We start from the raw sequence: 24,082 nt of genomic DNA, 5'->3' as shown, positions 1-24,082 counted from the left end.
TTAAGACTTGCTTCTATTTATTAACCAATCAAGCTTCATAACACCCCTTCTGTTACCAAGGTAATAGACTCTTCATACAACATAAAATCCTCTTTGGTTCATAACTTTCTATACCAGATAAGTCATACTGAAAAAGTTTTATTGGAATCTACACATTTGCCATTTTAGGGGCGCATGCTTCATTAAAAATCACTTTGTTACCTAGGTCATCATATTCTACATCTTGACACCATTAACCTGTATTTTACCTGGCAATTACCAGTATTTACATGCGACCTTTTGTTCTGGTTAACATAGGAAATACCACAAATAAAACAAATTCTTTCAGGTTCATATTTATATTTATATATAGATGAAATCAATATGGATGGTATTAGCTCTCAAACCACTTGGAACTGGTTTTAGCTGATGAAAATTTTTGTTTATATCTGTTGACAAGTTTATCAAAGTCATCCACCTTTTGTTTGCTTGAGTGTCTTTTCTTTTTCAAAGGAGGGCCCTGAAATAGAGAATTACAAGAGTCAATTTTCTGTTGAAAAATACACGATAAAAGCATTATTACACATTAATTTCTAATCAGTGCTTAGTTTGCCTTTATAGCAGGGAGATATCAAATAATTTACAAACTGGATGCGACATTTATCTGGGTTGTATAAGGAGAGGTGAAATCAATATCAGCTCCTACAGGGTCAATGAGAGTGATTAATAAATATAAACTTAAAACTTGTTTTGCAATTGTTTAAAAAGTTTAATGCAGAGGATGTAATTTATAATATCTAGTCAATAATATACCAGATAAGTATCATATCTAGTCAGTAACATACAAGATATGTATTGTATCTAGTAAGTAACATACAAGATATGTATCATATCTAGTCAGTAACATACAAGATAAGTATTGTATCTAGTAAGTAACATACAAGATATGTACCATATCTAGTCAGTAACATGCCAGATAAGTATTGTATCTAGTCAGTAACATACCAGATATATATCATATCTAGTCAGTAACATACCAGATATGTATCATATCTAGTCAGTAACATGCCAGATGTTTCCTATGTTATCAGTAACATGCCAGATATGTATTGTATATAGTCAGTAACATGCCAGATATGTATCATATATGTAGTCAGTAACATGCCAGATATTTATCATATCTAGTAAGTAACATACTAGATATGAGATCAATCTAGTCAGTAACATACCTGATATGTATCATATCTAGTCAGTAACATACCTGATATGTGGTATATTAAATCAGTTACATACATTTGATATATGTTATATCCAGTCAATAACAAATGAGATGATACATAACTGTTATCATATCTAGTCAGTAACAGAGTAGATATGTATAATACCTAGCAGTAACACACCACATAGAACTGATTTCTCCCTTACAAATTATTGTTGCCCCTTGTTACAATGCTAGCAGTTATCCTCCAACCCCTAGCCCTACATATTGTCTCCCCTTCAAATAATTGTTGTCACTTCATAGCCATGATAGTGTTGTTTCCCCAACCCTGAACCTAATAGTAATTGTCTCTTTTTCAAATGATTGTCACTTCTAGAATCAATGCTAGATTTATCCCTAGCCCCTAGACCTAACTGTGATTATCTCCTTTCCAAATGATTGTCACCCCTTGAGACCATGCTAGCATTGTTCTTCCAATCCTCAGCCATAATTGTGATTGTCTCCCCTTAAATAGTTGTTACTCCTAGAGACCATGCTTGTGATGTTCTTCTTACCCTGAAACTTATATGTGATTGTCTCCCCTTCAAATGATTGACACCCCAAGAAGCACCTTGGGTAATGCTAGCATTGTTCCTACAAACCAAGTCCCCATCTGATACCACCACCACAACTTAAACTATTTGTCTCCCTTCGTACCTGTTCTAGAGGTTCTGTGTATTGCCGTTTGATGCTGGTAGGTTTCAAATTCACTGCCTCTCCCTGTAACTGCTTCTGTCTTAATTTCTTGGCTTTCTTTTTCTCTTTTTTCTCTAACTCCAGCTTGGCTGGTCGAGGTTTGTGCCGCACCTTAGGTCCCCAATGAGATGGAAGGCCTTTTGGCAGTTTTTTCTCATTAGCATCATCATCATGTTGAATTTTACCAATAAATTTATTTGATAATTTGTCTTTCATTTTAGGTTTCTGGTTTTGTTTTTCTTCTCCTTTCCTTTTGTTATTCCCTGTTTCTGTCCTGGTCACAGCATTCTCCTGCTTCTGTTGCAGTTGTGCTTGTCTTGCCTGCAAAACAAAACATAACTTGTTTAAAGAAACATCAGCTTTGCACCACTAAAATACAAAATAACCATAAATCAACTGATTTTCTGACAGATATCTACTGTGACTTGCTAAAATAAATATATCAAATCTGTAGCCACATGGATTTGGGAATCAAACATCTAACAACAGTGACATGGGAATCAAAATTCTACTTTAATGGACTGAAATGAGATATTAGTTCTGTATTACACAGGGACATGGGAATCAGAATTCTAGTTCTACTTTGATGGACTGAAATGAGATATTAGTTCTGCATTACACAGGGACATGGGAATCAGAAATCTACATTGATGGACTAAAATGAGATATTAGTTCTGTAGTACACAGGGACATGGTAATCAGAAATCTACATTGATGGACTGAAATGAGATATTAGTTCTGCAGTACATAGGGACATGGTAAGCAGAAATCTTCTGTGATTTACTGAAACAGAAACATGAGTTTCATGGTCACTCTTAATTACATGTACACCATGTAAGCTGTGCCCCCATGTTGGTCTACCTAAGGCTGAAATGTGTTGGCACCTAGCTGTACATGCAGAAGAAAATACAATGTACTGTTTGGAATCCTGGCTTCCGGAGTTTCTCCTTTTCTCTCATTTTTTATTTATTTTGAAATAGAAACAATTCTTTCAACCCTACATATTAACACTCATCATATTAATTAATAACACTGAATAAGTATTACAAGCATAGTGTCCAGTTATACCTATTAAGTCACAACTGTTCAAAATTAACAATGCAAAGGTAGAGCCAACGTGAGTTTGAATAAATTGGTTGATCAGTTGGGTGCAGCATGTTGGGTCTGGATACTGAAAGGTATGCAGGGCAATGAAATGAAATACCAAATTTGGATCAATTTTTCAAAATCTGATAATGTGTTCATTGAAACTCCTTTCCAAGTATATAAAATTGATCAATGAGGATACATCTACAGGATCAATACCTTATGTCTTTCTATTTTCTTCTCTTTTGCCTGTAGAGCTGCCTTGTTTTCCAGAGAAAATTCCACAATAAGACGCTGTAAAATATGTGAAGAAGTGAGAATCAAATTTTGTTTCAATATCATTACAACCACACAGCATCAATATGTCAAAAAACAGTACTTGTATGTCAAACAACAGTGTCAGTATGTCAAACATTAGAGTCGGTAGGTTAAACAACAGTGTCAGTATGTCAAACATTAGTGTCAGTAGGTCAAACAACAGTGTCAGTATGTCAAACATTAGTGTCAGTAGGTCAAACAACAGTGTCAGTATGTCAAACATTAGTGTCAGTAGGTCAAACAACAGTGTCAGTATGTCAAACATTAGTGTCAGTAGGTCAAACATTAGTGTCAGTATGTCAAACAACAGTGTCAGTATGTCAAACATTAGTGTCAGTCGGTCACACAACAGTGTCAGTATGTCAAACAGTAGCATCAGTCGGTCACACAACAGTGTCAGTATGTCAAACAGTAGCATTAGTATGTCAAACAACAGTGTCAGTATGTCAAACAGTAGCATTAGTATGTCAAACAGTGTCAGTATGTCAAACCGTAGCATTAGTATGTCACACAACAGTGTCAGTATGTCAAACTGTAGCATCATTATGTCAAACAACAGTGTCAGTATGTCAAACATTAGTGTCAGTAGGTCAAACAACAGTGTCAGTATGTCAAACATTAGTGTCAGTAGGTCAAATAACAGTGTCAGTATGTCAAACATTAGTGTCAGTAGGTCAAACAACAGTGTCAGTATGTCAAACATTAGTGTCAGTAGGTCAAACATTAGTGTCAGTATGTCAAACAACAGTGTCAGTATGTCAAACATTAGTGTCAGTCGGTCACACAACAGTGTCAGTATGTCAAACAGTAGCATCAGTTGGTCACACAACAGTGTCAGTATGTCAAACATTAGTGTCAGTCTGTCACACAACAGTGTCAGTATGTCAAACAGTAGCATCAGTCGGTCACACAACAGTGTCAGTATGTCAAACAGTAGCATCAGTAGTTCACACAACAGTGTCAGTATGTCAAACAGTAGCATCAGTAGGTCACACAACAGTGTCAGTATGTCAAACAGTAGCATCAGTAGGTCACACAACAGTGTCAGTATGTCAAACAGTAGCATCAGTAGTTCACACAACAGTGTCAGTATGTCAAACAGTAGCATCAGTCGGTCACACAACAGTGTCAGTATGTCAAACAGTAGCATTAGTATGTCAAACAACAGTGTCAGTATGTCAAACAGTAGCATTAGTATGTCAAACAACAGTGTCAGTATGTCAAACAGTAGCATCAGTAGTTCACACAACAGTGTCAGTATGTCAAACCGTAGCATCAGTAGGTCAAACAACAGTGTCAGTATGTCAAACAGTAGCATTAGTATGTCAAACAACAGTGTCAGTATGTCAAACAGTAGCATAAGTATGTCAAACAACAGTGTCAGTATGTCAAACAGTAGCATTAGTATGTCAAACAGTAGCATTAGTATGTCACACAACAGTGTCAGTATGTCAAACAGTAGCATTAGTATGTCAAACAACAGTGTCAGTATGTCAAACAACAGTGTCAGTATGTCAAACAGTAGCATTAGTATGTCAAACAGTGTCAGTATGTCAAACCGTAGCATTAGTATGTCACACAACAGTGTCAGTATGTCAAACTGTAGCATCATTATGTCAAACAACAGTGTCAGTATGTCAAACAGTAGCATCAGTATGTCAAACAACAGTGTCAGTATGTCAAACAGTAGCATCAGTATGTCAAACAACAGTGTCAGTATGTCAAACCGTAGCATTAGTATTTCAAACAACAGTGTCAGTATGTCAAACAGTAGCATCAGTATGTCACACAACAGTGTCAGTATGTCAAACAACAGTGTCAGTATGTCAAACAGTAGCATTAGTATGTCAAACAGTAGCATTAGTATGTCAAACAGTAGCATTAGTATGTCACACAACATTGTATATCAAACAGTAGATAGAAACATCCTTCAAGATCACATAAACGATAATCAAAACCATTAAATATAGGAGATTCTACAACAAAAACACATCAAAGTTTTTCAAAAAAAGAAAAGAACCGGTCCTTGAATTCAAATAATACTTGACTGTGAATGCTGGTGGGAACTTCATTTTTCTTCCAAATTTTCAACACATATCCTAAAAACTCTACTAGAGGCTAAAAGTTAGGTAAGTTGTAGACTGTTTTGCAGTTATGAGATGAAATCATTTAACATTTTACAATTTCTAATTACTTTTTCAGAAAATTCATGTCATATATTTGTAAACGAAAAATATATCAAGAAAAACTAGATGATGTTCAAATGATAATCGAGATTATTGTGATTTTAGGTTCAATTCCTCTGATGAGTTTTATATAAACTAACACCAAGAAGGGACACAAGGAGATGTGTTGGACAGACAAAGGTAACAATATATGCCCCCCTACCCCTTTAAAATTGGGATGGTGATGGGGAGGAGGAATATGCCACCTTGTTAAATATAAGCTACATTATGGGTATCTTCAATTTAGCTTGATTAGTGAAGTGTAAGTAAATAAAACAAGGGGTCCCAGATTCAATTCCTAACATAGTGGTAAATATAATGAACAGTGATACACAGATTTAAAGCAGAAAGGGAAAATTTTATTAAAAAATCAATTTGAAAGGTAATGCTTCTATGCTTGTATTACATCAGTCTGTGCATACAAACACATCATTCCATGAAAGTACAAGTGAACTTTGTTATTTCAAAGTCAGCAGGACCATTGGAAAAATTTATCCGAATACAATTTAGGCGAGATCAAATGCTTGGAGAAAAGTTTGACTGGCACAGAAGAAATGCTTAAATTAGACAGGGTCTTCAAGTTATATGAGATTGAGATAATAAGGTTTGATTGTATGAACATAGAAACCTTCTACTTACTCGTTTTTCCTCAAAGAGATCAGGGTTATTATTTGCCGTTCGGAGTGCCTGCAAAGCATGCTTGTGCTCGGTAAAGTTGACAAAGCCATAGCCCTTGGATTTGGCTTTTCCTTGGCCGTTTACTCTCTCTAGGTCTCGCATGATTCGACTCTGTAAGCAAACAAGAGATCATATAGGGATCTTAGTGCCAACCATTGTCTTGTCTTTATATAAATTCTTTAAAACTTGGATCTGTCCCTTCTTTTTATTCTTTTCTGCTTTTGGTCTTAATTACAAAAAATTTCAAACTTGTTCATAAGAAATAGTGAAACAATTACAATAATCTTTATCTGCAAAATCCAAGATGGCCACCTGTAAGATATTTCAATTCTCTAATCAGTTTCAAAGTCGATGGGGCACAACTAATGACCCAGGGAAACCTGATCGGTCCTAAAATCAAAAGGACACAACTAGAGACCAAAGGTAATGTACGTATAAAATTTCAGAAAGATCCATTCAGTATTTATCAAGAAATAGTGTAGCAAAAACTGCTTAAATTATCATGGACAGATGATAAATGAGTGACGAACCACCAACATATGGTGAGTTGAATAGCTCATCATTTGTGATGAGGGTAAGCTAATAAAAACAATCATTTGCTTCAAGCCTCTGATAGTCAAAAATCATATTAAGAAAGGATAAATTCTTAATGGCAAACGAGTCATGAAAGAGCTTATCAAAAGTGAACATGTAGCAGTTTTCAATCACTTTAAACAGTGCCCCCTAAACTTTCTATTATACATATTGTAATTTTTTTGTTTTTGGTGGTAAATTTTCAACAGATTTACCAAAAGCTTTCAGCAGAAGTGAAAAAAATGAAGGACAACGGCTTTGTCTATTTTATTTTTGAGGTATCTTTCTTGCCATGACTTTATTCCATCCTCGTAAATAGTGAAAATAGAATCCCTTGAAAATAATAACTTTTACTGAAAAATACAGTTTTAATCAAAATTGATTTTAAATTAATTTTAGTCAAAAATTAATTCAGTTTTATGAAATAAAGGCAGTTTCTTAATCACAAAATCTGCATTTAAATAAATCAAACAGAAAAAAATGTTTAAAAGATATTTTGTAGATTATACCAATATTACTGTAAAGCACCTGTTATCTGACCTCGCCATACCTCGTTAATGACAGCTGTTCTGTCAGCAGCAACCTTTAAGAAGACCTTTCTGAGTTCCTTGTCTGTAAGCTGTAAAGGTAGGTTCCTGACACACAGACGAGTTGTTGAGATAAATATATTGGGATTTTTTAACTTTTCTCTTTTTATGTTCTCCACCTGAAAGTAAAGCACAGATCTGACAAAAATTTTCAGGTAAAGAGATGATATTCACAATGTATATCTTATTGCTAAAGAAAAAAGATGAAACTGTCAGTTAAACTGTAAGGATTAATACAAGTGGCTTTATGCATCCAAGCATTGAAAACAAATCATTGAATCTTGCACACAGAATATCTTATCTTATAAATTTTAAAAAGTTGCTTTGCAATGTCACTTCTATTTGTGAACTTGAATTGGGATGATGTTTTTTTTCTCTCTGAAATTTGACCTCTATATGTAAACTTTATTTTGGATGAAGTTTTTTTTTTCAAATCTTGAACTGTGACCTTTTATCATGAACTTGACTTTAAATAAAAGTTCTGAAATATTTTCCTCCATGGTCTTGTCTTTGGTGGATGCTTAAAAAGCTGTTTTTGTACAATCCAATATTTAGAGAAGGCAAAAGACATGAGTCACTCTCTATTCAATAAGTCAAAGGAAGTGTTATCATAGAGAGGAAAAGTGATTTACATAATACAACTTTTACTTGAATCTAAAACTTTTACTGTTTTTTATAAACAATCATACCTTCAAACGTTTCTGAAGATCTTCTTTGGACAAGCCTTCAGCTGCCTGTGTCCCTGGCCGAATCACTACAAAATACACAGAAGTAATTAATATGACATGCAAACTTCACAACAGGTTAATTCTAAATCTTTCATGAAATGATATTCAATCAAAAATATCAATATCCGTAACTACATCAACATTTTTCTGTATTTTTTTTCAATTGTTTATATCATTTGGGTATTCCAACAGCTCAGTTAGTTAGAATGTTGGCCTGTGTGCTTTCATGTCAATATAAAGAGGATTACACTATGTTTTATAAATAATAATCATAATCTGACAGTAAACCTAAATCTGAATGTAAATAAAGACAGAGAATTATAATTCCTTGCTGCTGACTTCTATCATCAGACTTTTATTCTGCTTATTTTTCCATGTGATATTTCTGTATCTGTTACCAGAGTAAGGTACCATGGAGCTTATTTTTCTATATGATATTTCTGTATCTGTTACCAGAGTAAGGTACAATGGAGCTTATTTTTCTATATGATATTTCTGTATCTGTTACCAGAGTAAGGTACAATGGAGCTTATTTTTCCATGTGATATTTCTGTATCTGTTACCAGAGTAAGGTACCATGGAGCTTATTTTTCCATGTGATATTTCTGTATCTGTTACCAGAGTAAGGTACCATGGAGCTTATTTTTCCATGTGATATTTCTGTATCTGTTACCAGAGTAAGGTACCATGGAGCTTATTTTTCCATGTGACATTTCTGTATCTGTTACCAGAGTAAGGTACAATGGAGCTTATTTTTCTATATGATATTTCTGTATCTGTTACCAGAGTAAGGTACCATGGAGCTTATTTTTCTATATGATATTTCTGTATCTGTTACCAGAGTAAGGTACCATGGAGCTTATTTTTCTATGATATTTCTGTATCTGTTACCAGAGTAAGGTACAATGGAGCTTATTTTTCTATATGATATTTCTGTATCTGTTACCAGAGTAAGGTACCATGGAGCTTATTTTTCCATGTGATATTTCTGTATCTGTTACCAGAGTAAGGTACCATGGAGCTTATTTTTCTATATGATATTTCTGTATCTGTTACCAGAGTAAGGTACCATGGAGCTTATTTTTCCATGTGATATTTCTGTATCTGTTACCAGAGTAAGGTACCATGGAGCTTATTTTTCCATGTGATATTTCTGTATCTGTTACCAGAGTAAGGTACCATGGAGCTTATTTTTCTATATGATATTTCTGTATCTGTTACCAGAGTAAGGTACCAGGGAGCTTATTTTTCCATGTGATATTTCTGTATCTGTTACCAGAGTAAGGTACCAGGGAGCTTATTTTTCCATGTGATATTTCTGTATCTGTTACCAGAGTAAGGTACCATGGAGCTTATTTTTCCATGTGATATTTCTGTATCTGTTACCAGAGTAAGGTACCATGGAGCTTATTTTTCCATGTGATATTTCTGTATCTGTTACCAGAGTAAGGTACCATGGAGCTTATTTTTCCATGTGATATTTCTGTATCTGTTACCAGAGTAAGGTACCATGGAGCTTATTTTTCTATATGATATTTCTGTATCTGTTACCAGAGTAAGGTACAATGGAGCTTATTTTTCCATGTGATATTTCTGTATCTGTTACCAGAGTAAGTTACCATGGAGCTTATTTTTCTATATGATATTTCTGTATCTGTTACCAGAGTAAGGTACCATGGAGCTTATTTTTCTATGTGATATTTCTGTATCTGTTACCAGAGTAAGGTACAATGGAGCTTATTTTTCCATGTGATATTTCTGTATCTGTTACCAGAGTAAGGTACCATGGAGCTTATTTTTCCATGTGATATTTCTGTATCTCTTACAAGAGTAAGGTACAATGGAGCTTATTTTTCCATGTGATATTTCTGTATCTGTTACCAGAGTAAGTTACCATGGAGCTTATTTTTCTATATGTTATTTCTGTATCTCTTACCAGAGTAAGGTACCATGGAGCTTATTTTTCTATATGATATTTCTGTATCTGTTACCAGACTAAGGTACCATGGAGCTTATTTTTCTATATGATATTTCTGTATCTGTTACCAGACTAAGGTACCATGGAGCTTATTTTTCTATATGATATTTCTGTATCTGTTACCAGAGTAAGGTACCATGGAGCTTATTTTTCTATATGATATTTCTGTATCTGTTACCAGAGTAAGGTACCATGGAGCTTATTTTTCTATATGATATTTCTGTATCTGTTACCAGAGTAAGGTACCATGGAGCTTATTTTTCCATGTGATATTTCTGTATCTGTTACCAGAGTAAGGTACCATGGAGCTTATTTTTCCATGTGATATTTCTGTATCTGTTACCAGAGTAAGGTACCATGGAGCTTATTTTTCTATATGTTATTTCTGTATCTGTTACCAGAGTAAGGTACCATGGAGCTTATTTTTCCATGTGATATTTCTGTATCTGTTACCAGAGTAAGGTACCAGGGAGCTTATTTTTCTATATGATATTTCTGTATCTGTTACCAGACTAAGGTACCATGGAGATTATTTTTCCATGTGATATTTCTGAGTCTGTTACCAGAGTAAGGTACCATGGAGCCATTTTCATTGGCTGGGCCAGTCAGAAATAGATTGTGATGTCATAATAATAGAGTGACAATGGACAAGTCAGGAACTGAAAATGGTGCAACAAAATATCTGTCCCTGTTTGATTTTGTTCTCCACAATTTCACTTTAAAACCAGTAAAAATGTAAATTTTCTGATTTATGTGATGAAACATATTTTGAAATATGCTTACTTTTCACATGAATTTCATGAAACTTGTCTGTTTGCTCTCTAAGGCTTGTAAAAATGAAAATTACAAAGACTTGCTTTGTGAAATCTCATAGGAAATGAAAAACCATTTGAAATCCTATATATATACATAAATGTCACACTTGCCTGTAGTGTCAACAGACATTAATACACTACAAATTTTTGTACACAAAACACATGCAGGTGGATAAGGATGGCCTTTCTGCAGACAATCAGTAGATCATAGCAGAGGATTTCTTTTTCTAGTGACAGTCCAGACAACAAACTGTACTGAAAATACTGTATCATAATTGATCTGCTAGTGTACTGGAGATACAAGACAAGATTGTAAGTGCACTGGAGATGATTATGGTAAATTCCTGGATCATGTACTCCTAGTTCACTAGAGATAAAATGGACAACCATGATAAATGCCTGGGTTACATACTGCCTTCTCTTGCTAAGTGCAAGTTTCTTTTATCCTCCTGTTTTTTCTTCTCCACCTGTTTGAAGTCCTTTGCCTTGTCCCGACTCACTGCCACTGCAATGAACAGCTTCCTGTTGTCCACGGTGATTCCCCCATCCTACAACACACAAAATCAGTTATGATATGTTGCTAACATAATAAGTAGCCAAATGACCCTGTAATGCTCGCTTGCACTTTCATTTATAGCTTTACAGCTTGTCATTCTCTCAGATCTGAATTTTTAAGAATCTCAGTCAAAATGTAAAATCAAATTTTCAACAAATTGAAATTTCACAGTCTTGAGAAAGCAAAATATTTAATTTTCACTATATTCAGCTGTCAAAAATGGCAGAATATTTCACAGCATCATAAACAAATCATAAACAAATTGTCTTTGATATGTGAGGCCACTGGCCTATATATAAGCACCAGCCTGAGCTGACATTTCCTTACATATGCCTTGTTCTTAGTGTGTAGTGTATATCACATTTTTGAAAAACAAAAACTTCCTATAAGTACGCATGTCATACCCACATATTTACCATACCTCAACAACTTTAAAAATTTTAAAATTATGTTAATATTAGTAGGTATTGGATGAAAAAAATTTCAGGAACTGCTTCTGGATGATACAGATATAACAGCAGTCTTGAGTTTTAGTTTATATCACGGATAACATTTTCATGTGTCATGTTATTTGACAAATTGAATTTTCCTGACCACATCAATTACCCATTTTGATTAATACCTTTCCCAATTCGGTCTGAAATTGACAATGAAGAACTATTCACACGGCACTGGTTTAATCAAAACTCACCCTGGATTCATCATTAGCTTTCTCCAGACACATTTTGGCTGCTTCTACCGTCTTAAATTGCACAAATGCCATGCCTGTTAGTCAGAGAGAAATTACAAATGATCATAACATCAATGAAATGCTAATGTACAAATTAATGCCCTTCCTAAGTATTGATGTAGAACCTTTCGGATAGGTATGGAGTGGGACAGTAATAGCTTACAGGAAATTCCATACTTTACAAGGCTTGAGGCCTACTTTTCGGATAGGTATGGAGTGGGACAGTAATAGCTTACAGGAAATTCCATACTTTACAAGGCTAGAGGCCTACCTTTGGGATAGGTATGGAGTGGGACAGTAATAGCTTACAGGAAATTCCATACTTTACAAGGCTAGAGGCCTACCTTTGGGATAGGTATGGAGTGGGACAGTAATAGCTTACAGGAAATTCCATACTTTACAAGGCTAGAGGCCTACCTTTGGGATAGGTATGGAGTGGGACAGTAATAGCTTACAGGAAATTCCATACTTTACAAGGCTAGAGGCCTACCTTTGGGATAGGTATGGAGTGGGACAGTAATAGCTTACAGGAAATTCCATACTTTACAAGGCTAGAGGCCTACTTTTCGGATAGGTATGGAGAGGTAGGGACAGTTAGAACTCACTGAAACTTTAAACAACTTTCATGCCTGAGATCTACCTTTAGAATGCTCTGTACTTGGATCCATGACCAGGCGACAGTAATTGATAGGTCCAAATTCTTCAAGCTCTTCTTCCAATGTTTCCTCAAACGTTTCAAATGCAACATTTCTGTTAATGGAAAGTTTGCATCACATGAACACATTAATAAAAGAAAAATAACCAAGGATACACTATTTATCAGACAATAAGCCCATGCCTGGTAACAAGCTCTAGTATGGCCATTAATATCTGGTAATAAGCCCATCAGCATTTATGGCTGATATCGTCTCCAATTGTTCACTTCTTAATATATACAGTAATTATATTATTGATCATTATTGCTCATAAATAAATTGTCAAATCTTTCATGTCTCATTTTTTTATACCAGATAATCTAATCAATCAATGATGGTGGTCTCAAAGAATCTTTGATTTTTCCACGAAAAACCCATCAAAAACCTACAGCTAAGTAAAGTGCACACCCCACACTTTGAACCTTTAATGTGTCAATAAAAATTGTACACATTATGTCTGTTTTTACGGTAATCAAAGTTTTTCTATGTCCTGTAATCAGCCCAAGAAGTGATATGTTGGTATTGTTCACTTCTTGCAGGATAAATATGGTAATTAAATTAGAAATTATTTTTGAAACATACATATGCCCCCCACATAATGCTTGGTAAGACAAACTTACTATGAAACATTATCTAAATATCTAAACATAACAGGTGAGATCAAGGTATCATTTGTATGATATCAAGCCATCAAGCTAAGTAATGCCAGGTTACAGAGAATATTTAAGGAAAACATTCTTTGTTTTTAATTTTATCTAAAAAATAAAGGCAAAGTCACAAGACTTTTTAAGAAATTGGTACCAAATTTCAAGACTTTCCAGGCATGTTATGAATACCAAGAATTTTCCAAGCAAGGGATAAAATTCAAGTTCTCTTCAGATGAACCATGTTTAAAATATTCTGAAGACTTACCAGTTTTTGGCACAGATAACCTCTGATCACTGCTCATCATAATTCTAATATTTTTCAAGAAGATTGTTATACTGTTAAGATAGCCTTTTTCATTTCCGAAATATGTGGTAAAAAGATTATAACAAGACTATTTAAATATCGCTTACTTCATCAGCACTAAACTGTATGTTAGGATTTGATATCTTGGTCTCAGGCTGTTGTTATATAATCATTTTTTATCATTATTTAGAAATTTACTAACCTAATAAATAGTGTCCTTCCTTCCTCAACATCATCTTTCCTTCTTTTTTCTGTAAAACAAGAAGCAAATTCAATATCAACTTTGAATTGATCTAGGTTTATTCTCTGGAAGCATCTCAACATTTCACTTCCAGCAGTAATTTTATATCTTTTTAAAATAGAGGTAAATTTATTTTGCAATGTGACTTTTTTCTTGCTTTGGGAAGAAAAAAATAGTTAATTGTTGGGAAGAAAAAATTAGTTAATTGTTAAGAATATATTCTGAAGTAAACTGCCAATTAACTTTAATAAGAAATAATTTCATTGAGAAAGGAACCACTACTGGTCCCAAAAACCCTAGTTTATAAGGATTGAAACCAATATTAAATTTCAGCATAATAACAAAATCTTTCTCACAAATTTGAACAGAACTTACTGTTTTTATTTTTCTGCTGTCTTGAATCATTCTTCATATCTTCCTCGTCACTGGTGTCTTCTTCGTCATCCTTTTCTTCTGCTTCAGAAAACCCTTCATCATCCAAGTTAGATTCAGGCTCATTTTCTTCATCTGAATCTTTCATAGATATTAATATTCTAAATTAAACTTATACTTGTAAGTTATACATGTATCCTGATGGGTTTACAAAAAAACCTTACTTCCTGGAACGTCAGTTACTCAAACCTCCCACTATTCATCCAACTTGATAGTTTTCTTATAGAATACTACTTGTTATTTATCATTTAACCTTGGATTCCTTAAACCCGCCAAAATTCTTGAGCTCAATGGATCCCCACCTCCCATCGTGCTCCATTTATTCATCAAACAGGTGTTTAACTTGCAAAAATTTACCTGTGTCATACATGACTGCATCCAGCTTTAGTGTAACAGTTCACATCACTTCTGTATGTTTACATAATTATCATTTACATTCTCAGAGACATGGTTTCTTTACAATTCATTTTGCAGTAAATAAACAGTGTTGTGAATAAGAAATTTTAGGAATTTCTCTTCAGTAAAATTCCAAGCATTGAAAATTTAAATATTACTGCTGGTAATTGAAAGCTTCAGAAACAGAAAACTATTAAAAAGGACCAAAGAGAGTATTGAATTCATTCATGGACGCTGAGTGTTCACGGATGATCGCTACCTGATGGTCCATGACCAACCTCTCGCTACTAGATTCCTAGATCTCTCAACATGGTCCCACTGACTTTGACATTATGGGGTTGGACTGTCTTTGAATGAATATGAAAAATATATCCATCTAAACTAAAGTTTACTGTTAAATTCATGATAAAACTCTAATTTAGTACTACAATATTTTTACTGTAACATGTCCAGGGGTCAACACATAACCTGTGACACAAGAAGGTTGGCTTATTACAGGACAATAAGCCCTGGTGGCTGACACATACCATGTGCATATTTGCCAACTCTCATTACTTAAGAGGGAGACTCTCAATTCTGGACAACTAATTCTGCTCTTTTCAACAAGTGAATTTGCAAAACTATTTTAAGATTCCATTGTTTAAAGATTTTGCTGAATGAACAGCCAAAACTGATGCCAATCACAAGTGTTATTTCTTTACTAGAAGGCATAGGTGTACATCTTGTTTATGCTTTTATTTTGTGCATGTAAAATCTCTTCTAAGAAAATATTGAAAAGTTGCCAAGTACACATGTGACTTGAAGTAGGGAGATAAAAGGATGATGATTACAAGGCATTTCTTCTAAACCTATATTGGATCATCTTCTGTCCCAGATGAAAATCCCACTTATTTATCTCCTGAGGTCAAGCCTTACTTAAGGATAAATTCAGTTCGGGAAGGACATTTGTTTCTGACGATCATATCCACATCTTCATAACTATAATCACACGTCTCTAAATTGTACCTCAAGTATCAACATAGTGACCTCCATCCAATCCCCAAATTTTTATCAAGTTTCATCAAAATCTGTCAAGGCACAAAGTCCTATAATACCGAGCAGGATGGTGGAATCCATTACTGGGTTGCAGTGACATAGACCTTGGATCGACCACCACACTTACACCTATTTAACATCTTCAGGGTATATCCATGGCAATGTTATCAGATGTTTATCAAAGATTATAAAGCAGGATCAGCCAAAAAACAGTGACAGCAATTAAGCCAAGAAAACCACTCCTATATTGCATTGATGGAAGTTCTTACCTTCTTCATCTTCTACATTGTCGCTGTCCTCACTTTCTGTACTAAATGACCCCTCATCAGAAGCTGTATCCTGATCATCATCACTGATCAGTTCACTTTTTATCTCCTGTTTTATCGCAGGTTTTTTGTCCTCTGTTCTGGGTGTCACTGGAGACTTACTGGCCTCTTCACTGGATGCTGTTTGTCTTATCTTGGTCTGAGTTACAAGGAATTTGTCCTTTGGCAATGTCCAGTCTACAGCTACTGGACGTCCTAGAATGGAGAACATTAAAACTGCTGAATTCAACTCAATAGAGTTTCAAGTGTAGGTCACCATTATCAGTAGGTATGGTGAGCTACATTGTAACAGCATATAAAATCTCCTGAACTCTATAACATAATACATCACTAACACACCAGTGCTAACTCACTTCTAATGTATGATTTCCTGAAATCTACAGTAAAATTTCATTACTTTTATAGTAAAATTTCATCATTTCTATGGTACATTTTCATCATTTCTAAAGTAAGGTTTCATCACTTCTGCAGTAAGACTTCATCACTTCTGCAGTAAGATTTCATTGCTTCTGCAGTAATATTTCACCACTTCTACAGTAAGATTTTATCACTCCTACAATAAGATTTCATCATTTCTGAAGTAAGGTTTCATCATTCTTATAATACCATTTCATCATTTCTATAGTAAGACTTCATCACTTCTGCAGTAACATTTCATCATTTCTATAGTAAGACTTCATCACTTCTACAGTAACATTTCATCACATTACCAGTAATATTTCATTACTTACCCAGTATAGGTTTGGAGTTCATTCCTTTAATGGCTTGGTCTGCAGCTTCCTGATTATCAAACTGTACAAATCCAAATCCAAGCTTTCTGCCATCTGTAATATTTAAACCATAAGTTTGCAAAAAGTGACATATTTGACATATATTAACAGTGTAAGTTACAGTTTACATTCATACTTTACATATAGTGACAACAGATTGTATGATATCTTGAAATCTAGAAATAATGTATCTGAGTTGAATGGAAACTTTTCACAGCTGAAATACCATACAATTAAATAAAATGAAGAGATAGATATTTTGGACAACAATTTAGTGCATTCTATACTCTTTTGAAAAAAAAAATACAACCAAATTCATACTAGTCAGACATTGCTACAGACCTATAATGACTGAACATTCTGTATCACCCTTGTCAGTTTCATTGCTATTTCTTTACTTTCTTTTCTTTCCATTTTACCTGGTTTAAGTGGAATCTTCACTTCTGTGATGTCCCCAAACTTCTCAAAATATTCATGCAATTTATCTTCTGTGCACTGAAAGAAATTGTTTTTGCATGAAAACATAATATGTCAATAAAAAATGAAATTTATTATTTTATAAAACCAAAAACAAAAAAATAACAAATTTGGAATTGTTTTAGTTTAATAGTTCAAGACTTTTTTATTTTCAGAAAATGGCTTTATATTTCAAATTCATCAAATACAAATATCTAGCTGTGAACAGAAAATTTCATTTATCTACTATGTAATAAATCTGATATACAGGCATCTGATAAACCTAAATAGTTTCCTTCTTTAGGTCAAGTGTTACTGTAATACAGGTAAAAAATCAATTAGTGCTTTTCTAGTGTACAAATCCTTATTTCATACCAAGACAATTTCTGATGGCTGAAAAAAGAGTGATTTCAGCTTTTATTGTTATTGCAACTGTTAAAAGAGACCTTTCATACTTACTTGAAACGACAGGTTTCTGACAATAAGTCTACACTGTTTCAATGCTCTTTGTGAAACTACATTGAAACAATCTTTCTGGCACTTAACATTCAAAGCATACCCTGTTGAAACAAAATGAAATATTACGAAATATTTGTGTATCCTGTATATTAAAGGGCACCAAAATATTAATTTAACATTTATTATTAATTCTACTAAAATCAATAAATAAGACCAGGCTTATTTATTAGGCATGGGCTTATTGCCAGAAAATCATGATACATAATCATTCCTTAAAAGCAACCTCTACATAACTAATACATAACAAATAAATATAAAACCTACTACTAATAAATATATGTTTACATAGGTCACATCTTTTATACACAGTATTTTTTCCCAAAATGGAACATATGTGCCAGTCTTCAATAAACATTTCTGTCAGGTTGTTTGTCAACAAATCATTCAACCAAAGATTTTCTTTGAATTTTAACCCAAATTTATTGAAATTTCAAATTGGTTCTCAAAATGAAAAACAAAAAGTTTACACTGACTAATACCTTGTTTGCCCTGATTGTCCTCAAGTTTCCTCTGTCCTGCTTTTGTGTCTCGAATGGATTTAAATCTCATCATGGCAGTTGGCTCCTCACAATTTCTTAATGGAAACTCCAACTTGCCTATGTTTTTGACATTTCTGTAAGCAACAAGATTGTAAAGCTAAATCGTAAATATCTTATGAAATGATGATTATGTAAAGAATCCTAACCATACAGCCTAACATTTATCCTGCAGAAAACCTACAAGGCCAACACATAATCTTTATTCAAAGTAAGGGGGATGGCTTATTACATGTTAATGAAAAAACATTAGTCTGTAATTCTAATGAACAACAATAGATATGGGTGGGCTAATTACCAGACTTACAGTAGGTCTATTCAATTTCATGGATTGCCATTCTAGACCACAAATGTTAAAAAATCTTTGAATAATTACTGTACTTTAAGCTAATCTTAATATTTCGCTTTAAAAAAAATGATATTCTGAAAAAAGAGACAGTTTCAAAACGGTAAAAATATTCTTCAACAACAAGATTAATATGTAGCACAGTGTATTGTAATTTAATATTACAGATCTTTGTTGAAGTAGCTATAAACTCACATCTTGGTCAGGTATTTCTGAACATCATCCAAGGATGTACCATTCTTCCAGCCAGAAACTAGTAATGTTTTAGACCACAGATACTTCATCTGCTGTTTGTCCATTCCACCTGTTTTTTCTTTGTGATAATGAAAACCGTCATGAAAAGTTATGACTAGGTTCAAGCAAGTATTTTGCAAATAATTTTCAAATTTTCATATCTCCAAATGCACATTCAGGAAGTTAATTCAGGTTATAGAGGATTCGATCTTATGCTATTAGGTGTACTACATGTGAAAATTACAAATATTATTATAAAATCAAAAATCAATATTTAGCACAGGATTTTAAATTTATACTGCAGAGAAAAAAATATCAGTTTAATTTATCAATATTGATTCAGAACAAACAGATTTATTCAGTAAAATTCTGTAATCCTTGATGATGATATTAAATACCAATCATGGAGTTTAGCCTTTGATATAAGATCATGTGATTTATTAGGAAGTGAAACTATCTTCTTAATCTGGTTACCATTTTTCTCTTCCTCTTCACTGTCTTCATCCTCAGAACTTTGTTCTTCCATAACCTCCTTTTTCATCTCTTCTTCGACTTCTTCTTTGACAGGTGGGACTCTCCTATTTGTACCCATTCGCATTCTGTTGTCCTTTTTTCTCTCTGCAAATGTTATCATGATCTTCCTCCCGTCTACGGATTTGATAGAATCTTTGGCCTTCTCTGCATCCTCCCTAACAATTAAAACAATTGAGTTCGTAATTAGAAACTTTTCATTTTTATTATACATATATCAATAAGTATTACGTAAAGAAAGAACTGATTTTGCTCTTGCATCATGAAAACTAGTTAGAGAACATCTAAACTAGTTCCCATTTAAACTTTAAAATAAAGTTCAATTTCTTAAATCTCAATAATTTCAAAATTTATTGCTTTCAGCTGAAATTCTAACAGAAGACTAATTGTCAACTGCTCAACTTACAGCATAAATAAATTTTCTTAAATTTTCAATATTTATGTTTACCTTTTCTTTTTGTATAACTTTTTTAATGCGATATCTATTTAGCTGGAATTCTCAGTGGAACATTGCAATATTAGTCAACCATTCAACTTACAACATGGAATAAGCCACATAGCCAAAACCTCTGCATTTTTCTGCACCTGTCAAAATAAAAGTATACTCATAAAGGTAACTGGTTAACATTTGATTATATAGTATTTTTTTTCTTATTCCAGGTAAAATTCCTGCAACAAAAAACATTTCTCTTAAGCTTCCGATAAGGAAAAAAAATATTCACAAGGTTTGGGATTATAAGAAAATATATGCCATCAGTTTCAAGGGCAATTTTTATTCACAGGGGCAAAAAGGCTCAAAAAACATAAAAAATATTTGTGGTGTCATAGGATAGAGTGACCTCTGATGACCAGACAGCTGCATTGATGAAATCCTCTATAAAAGGGATCAAGTACAATACAGCGATTTTTTTTAACTTGTCAAATTCTAAATAAATGTATTATATGGCATCAGTTTAAAAGGGTTCTGAAAGGAATATTCTGAACAAGTGGCAAATTTCTGGATGTTCTGTTCTTTTAAAAAATTGAAATCCAAACAAACAAGGAATAATCATGCAATTCAATATAAATCTTATCCTCTTTACACATGGCTCCATAAATCTAATTGTGATGTATTAACTCATGAAACAGTTGTTATAAAATTGGTCACAACAAAAGAAGCCTAGAGTGATTATTCATACTAACAGCAGGCGTTTAATTATACCCCCTTGTCAAAAGAATCACCAAAAATAATTTCTTTAAATTTTCCTATATGATTACAATTATCACTGATTATGTTATATTACAGGTACAAATAATCTTGTAAGAGTACATGGGACATACTGGGCTAGCAATTATGGTTTTATTAGAACCTAGTTATTCTACTCAACCACCAACAACTAAAATCTTACATGGGTCTGCTCCATGAACAGGAATCACAACCTAAGGACAAGAAGTTCCAAATATCCTTGTCCATGAAACAGACCCGTGTTTGATCATTTTTCTCTCATGCAAAAGACTAAGAGTCACTGGTAAATCACTGGAATATTTCCATCAATCACAAAGTCAGGATTGGTAGTAACAGCTAGTTCCAAAGTTTTTGACAATAGGCTGAAACTTTACAGATTCACTTTTAGCCTAAACATTGTAGGTTGTTGTGACTCTTATTCATTGTGTGATCATTAATCACCCATGAAATGTGCTTCAAATTTAGGATGTTACCAATTTGTGACATATGGTTACACTACATAAAATGACAACACTACTCTATCACAAATAGCATCATAACACCAGTTATCTCTCATACACAAGGACGTAATATAAAGGATAAGAGACTGTGCCCAGTGGTGAATTATCTGGTATCAGCTTTTGTTTGTCACTGAGCAATGAAATCTTCTTTACTCAATGTTGTCATCTAACCTTCACTACTTATTTATACCCCATTCACTTCTACTCTAACCAGCCTTGCCATAGCCATTTTTGGCCAGTGAGAAGAGGATCTCACTTTTGTAACAAAAATAGCACTAGTAGATTATAGTGACTAATCACAAAATTGACATGAGTCAATTGGAAAATTACACAGCTTTTAAATATTAATGAGCTTTCTACTACTGCTTATTTTGAAAATATTAATTATATATACATTTTGAGGGGAATCGTATATTAACTCAGCAAGGTCAGTTAATTCGAATTTCTTCGCTATGTCATTGCAAAAAGATTTAGACAGTTTCTTATTCCTCTGTATTATATGTCCCTGGTCATGTCCTAGATGAAGATAGAAAACTCTTGAACATGTAAAAATAGAAACATGTCCCTGATTGATTGGAAAAATATATATCCAAGTCCGTGATAAAACATCGATGTTTGTGACTTGATTGTAGGCACACTACTTCACCAGATGATATGAGTTATCGAGATTAAAATTGAGACATTCCCTTGCTTGTGAGACGTTGTAACTTTTTGTATATCACAGGTTGGACATAACCCCGCATATGGGTATTAGCCAGACTTGTTTCAACTTAGTCTTCGCAGTTCATCATAAGACAACAATAATGCGAACCACATGTCTTCTGTGTTTACCTTTTGGCTTCACAACAAAACATGTCTTCAGTGGTCCAATATCGCCAAAAATCTCCTCAAGTTTTTCATTTGTTGTTGAATATGGCAGATTTCTCAAAAACAACGTTTTGCTCTTTCGAGCATGTGTTGCTTCGTCCGCCATCTTGGAAAGGACCGGAAATACTACAGTAAAGATAATGTTTGAAACGATATCAAAATCGGAAAATCAACGTACCACAGTACTGAATAAAAGCAAAGACGTATATAACTTCTCAGATAAAAGTCTAGGTTTACAGATAAATTGTTATGTCAATTAAAATGTTTAGGATAATCATTTAAAGTCAAAAAAGTTTTTTTTTCCAACGGGTTCCTGGCCTGAAAGTAAGTTTACCAGTCAAGATAATTTTTTATCTTATTTATTTTATTTTTCTTTTCGTTTCATTTTCTGTCTGAAAAAAACTTTCTGGAGAGTATATAGCTGCCACTGTCTATCTCTCTGTCTTTCCTTTTGTGTCTGCAGCATAACTTTGCCAACAGTTAAGCATTGATCATGAAACTTAGTGAATAAATTTGCCATTCAAAGACAATGTACATTGTAACAGATTCAGAGCACGCAACTCCTTAATCACAGAGTTATTGCCATTTTATCAAAATTTCATGTCCAGATAATCAATTTCAAATGCTTACATTTAAAGTGTGATAATGAAACTTGGTGTATACATTGGTCATACCAAGACAATGTGGATTGTTCCAAAGTCAGGGCCAATAACCCGGAAATCATAGAGTTATCGCCCTTCATTAAAATTTACATGTCCTTAACTTCGCCGTCAGGTAAGATGGGATCATGAAAATTAATGTATGCATTGTTCATAATCAGATGATGTGCAATGTACAAATATCAGGGCCAGTAACTCCTTAAAATTTCCTTGACCAGAGCCGACTTTGCCTCCAATTAAACTAGGATAATGAACCTTTATGTGTACATTGGCTAGACTTAGCAGATGTGTAGTGTACCAATGTCAGGGCCAGCAACACTTTAATGAGATAATTGTTGCCCTTTGTTAAAATGTTGAGTATTATCAGTTTGTTTTCGGGAACATTAATCAGTGTCACTGATACTCTTGTTTTTCTTGTGAGCCAAGCAGTTTAAATTATAAGTTTCATGAAATCTCATATGAAATGAAAACAAGTTTAAGATACATTTTATCACATAACTCATATATTTGAAAGTAAGTGCATATGTAGATGCTTCACACATATTTGCAAACACTAACACATGCATTTAACTGGGCATTTATATACCAACAGCTAATTCAATATTTAGTTTATACATTCTTTATTATCAATATTATTTCGTTAGTGAAAATATCTCACAACTTGAAATATACACAGCTTTGGAAATAATTTGTTGTAGATATGAATAAAATAAACAAAATCTGTTTTTGTGTTTGTACTAAATCGTATCAAGATTAGAATAATCACTGGTTTCGATTGATTGATCGTTTGAGATCAAAACTGATCGAGAGGGAAGATTCCAACGTAATTTCCGAGTTATAAACCGTACCCTTATATAAGCCACAAAGTCAGTTTTTAACGATTTTACCGGATTTGATCCACATATTAGCTGCATCGGAATATAAGCCGCACCCTTTCTTATGGTCTTGAGTTGACCAATGTTCATTGATATAACAGACAACGGAGGGCAATTTATCAAGATCGCCAGTGAAACATTTAATATAAGTTTTCAAATTAGTTATACACAGATAATCTTTTATTTTATTGATGTGTTTCAAACACGTGGAATAGAAATTATCAAACTCGTTCGGCTTGGGAGCTTTCAAAGATTGTCTACGCACAGATATACGGCCTGAC

At 33.7% G+C, this 24,082-nt stretch overlaps 1 protein-coding gene across 1 annotated transcript; it reads right to left on the bottom strand.

The window, feature by feature from the left end:
• Positions 1 to 287: 287 nt before the first annotated feature.
• Positions 288 to 22,373, bottom strand: LOC132559557 (RNA-binding protein 28-like). The gene is made up of 20 exons (XM_060224187.1): positions 22,232 to 22,373; positions 20,215 to 20,260; positions 19,619 to 19,833; positions 19,106 to 19,223; positions 18,508 to 18,641; positions 17,969 to 18,069; positions 17,473 to 17,548; positions 17,015 to 17,107; positions 16,227 to 16,478; positions 14,470 to 14,607; positions 14,056 to 14,104; positions 12,848 to 12,957; positions 12,169 to 12,242; positions 11,334 to 11,469; positions 8,090 to 8,154; positions 7,364 to 7,519; positions 6,202 to 6,351; positions 3,239 to 3,313; positions 1,895 to 2,254; positions 288 to 499 (listed from the first exon to the last, which is right to left on the bottom strand). Exons 1-20 carry the CDS (start codon positions 22,371 to 22,373, stop codon positions 374 to 376), a joined length of 2,616 nt encoding a protein of 871 aa, XP_060080170.1. The 3' UTR covers positions 288 to 373.
• Positions 22,374 to 24,082: the final 1,709 nt, after the last annotated feature.

The sequence above is a fragment of the Ylistrum balloti genome, unplaced genomic scaffold, assembly GCF_031769215.1.
Source record: "Ylistrum balloti isolate Yb309-2 unplaced genomic scaffold, AGI_CSIRO_Ybal_v1 Utg370932, whole genome shotgun sequence".
Lineage (NCBI taxonomy): Eukaryota > Metazoa > Mollusca > Bivalvia > Pectinida > Pectinidae > Ylistrum > Ylistrum balloti.
The sequence above is the reverse complement of the archived record's forward strand: the minus strand, read 5'-3'. Positions and strand labels throughout refer to the sequence as shown.

Excerpts from the sequence above, each read along its gene's own strand:
- LOC132559557 (XM_060224187.1), bottom strand. The coding sequence starts at position 22,373 with ATGGCGGACGAAGCAACACATGCTCGAAAGAGCAAAACGTTGTTTTTG. Across the intron at positions 7,520-8,089 it reads ATCTTCAGAAACGTTTGAAG|GTGGAGAACATAAAAAGAGA; the intron begins GTATGATTGTTT and ends CTTTACTTTCAG. Across the intron at positions 2,255-3,238 it reads AGAAAATAGAAAGACATAAG|GCAAGACAAGCACAACTGCA; the intron begins GTATTGATCCTG and ends TTTGTTTTGCAG.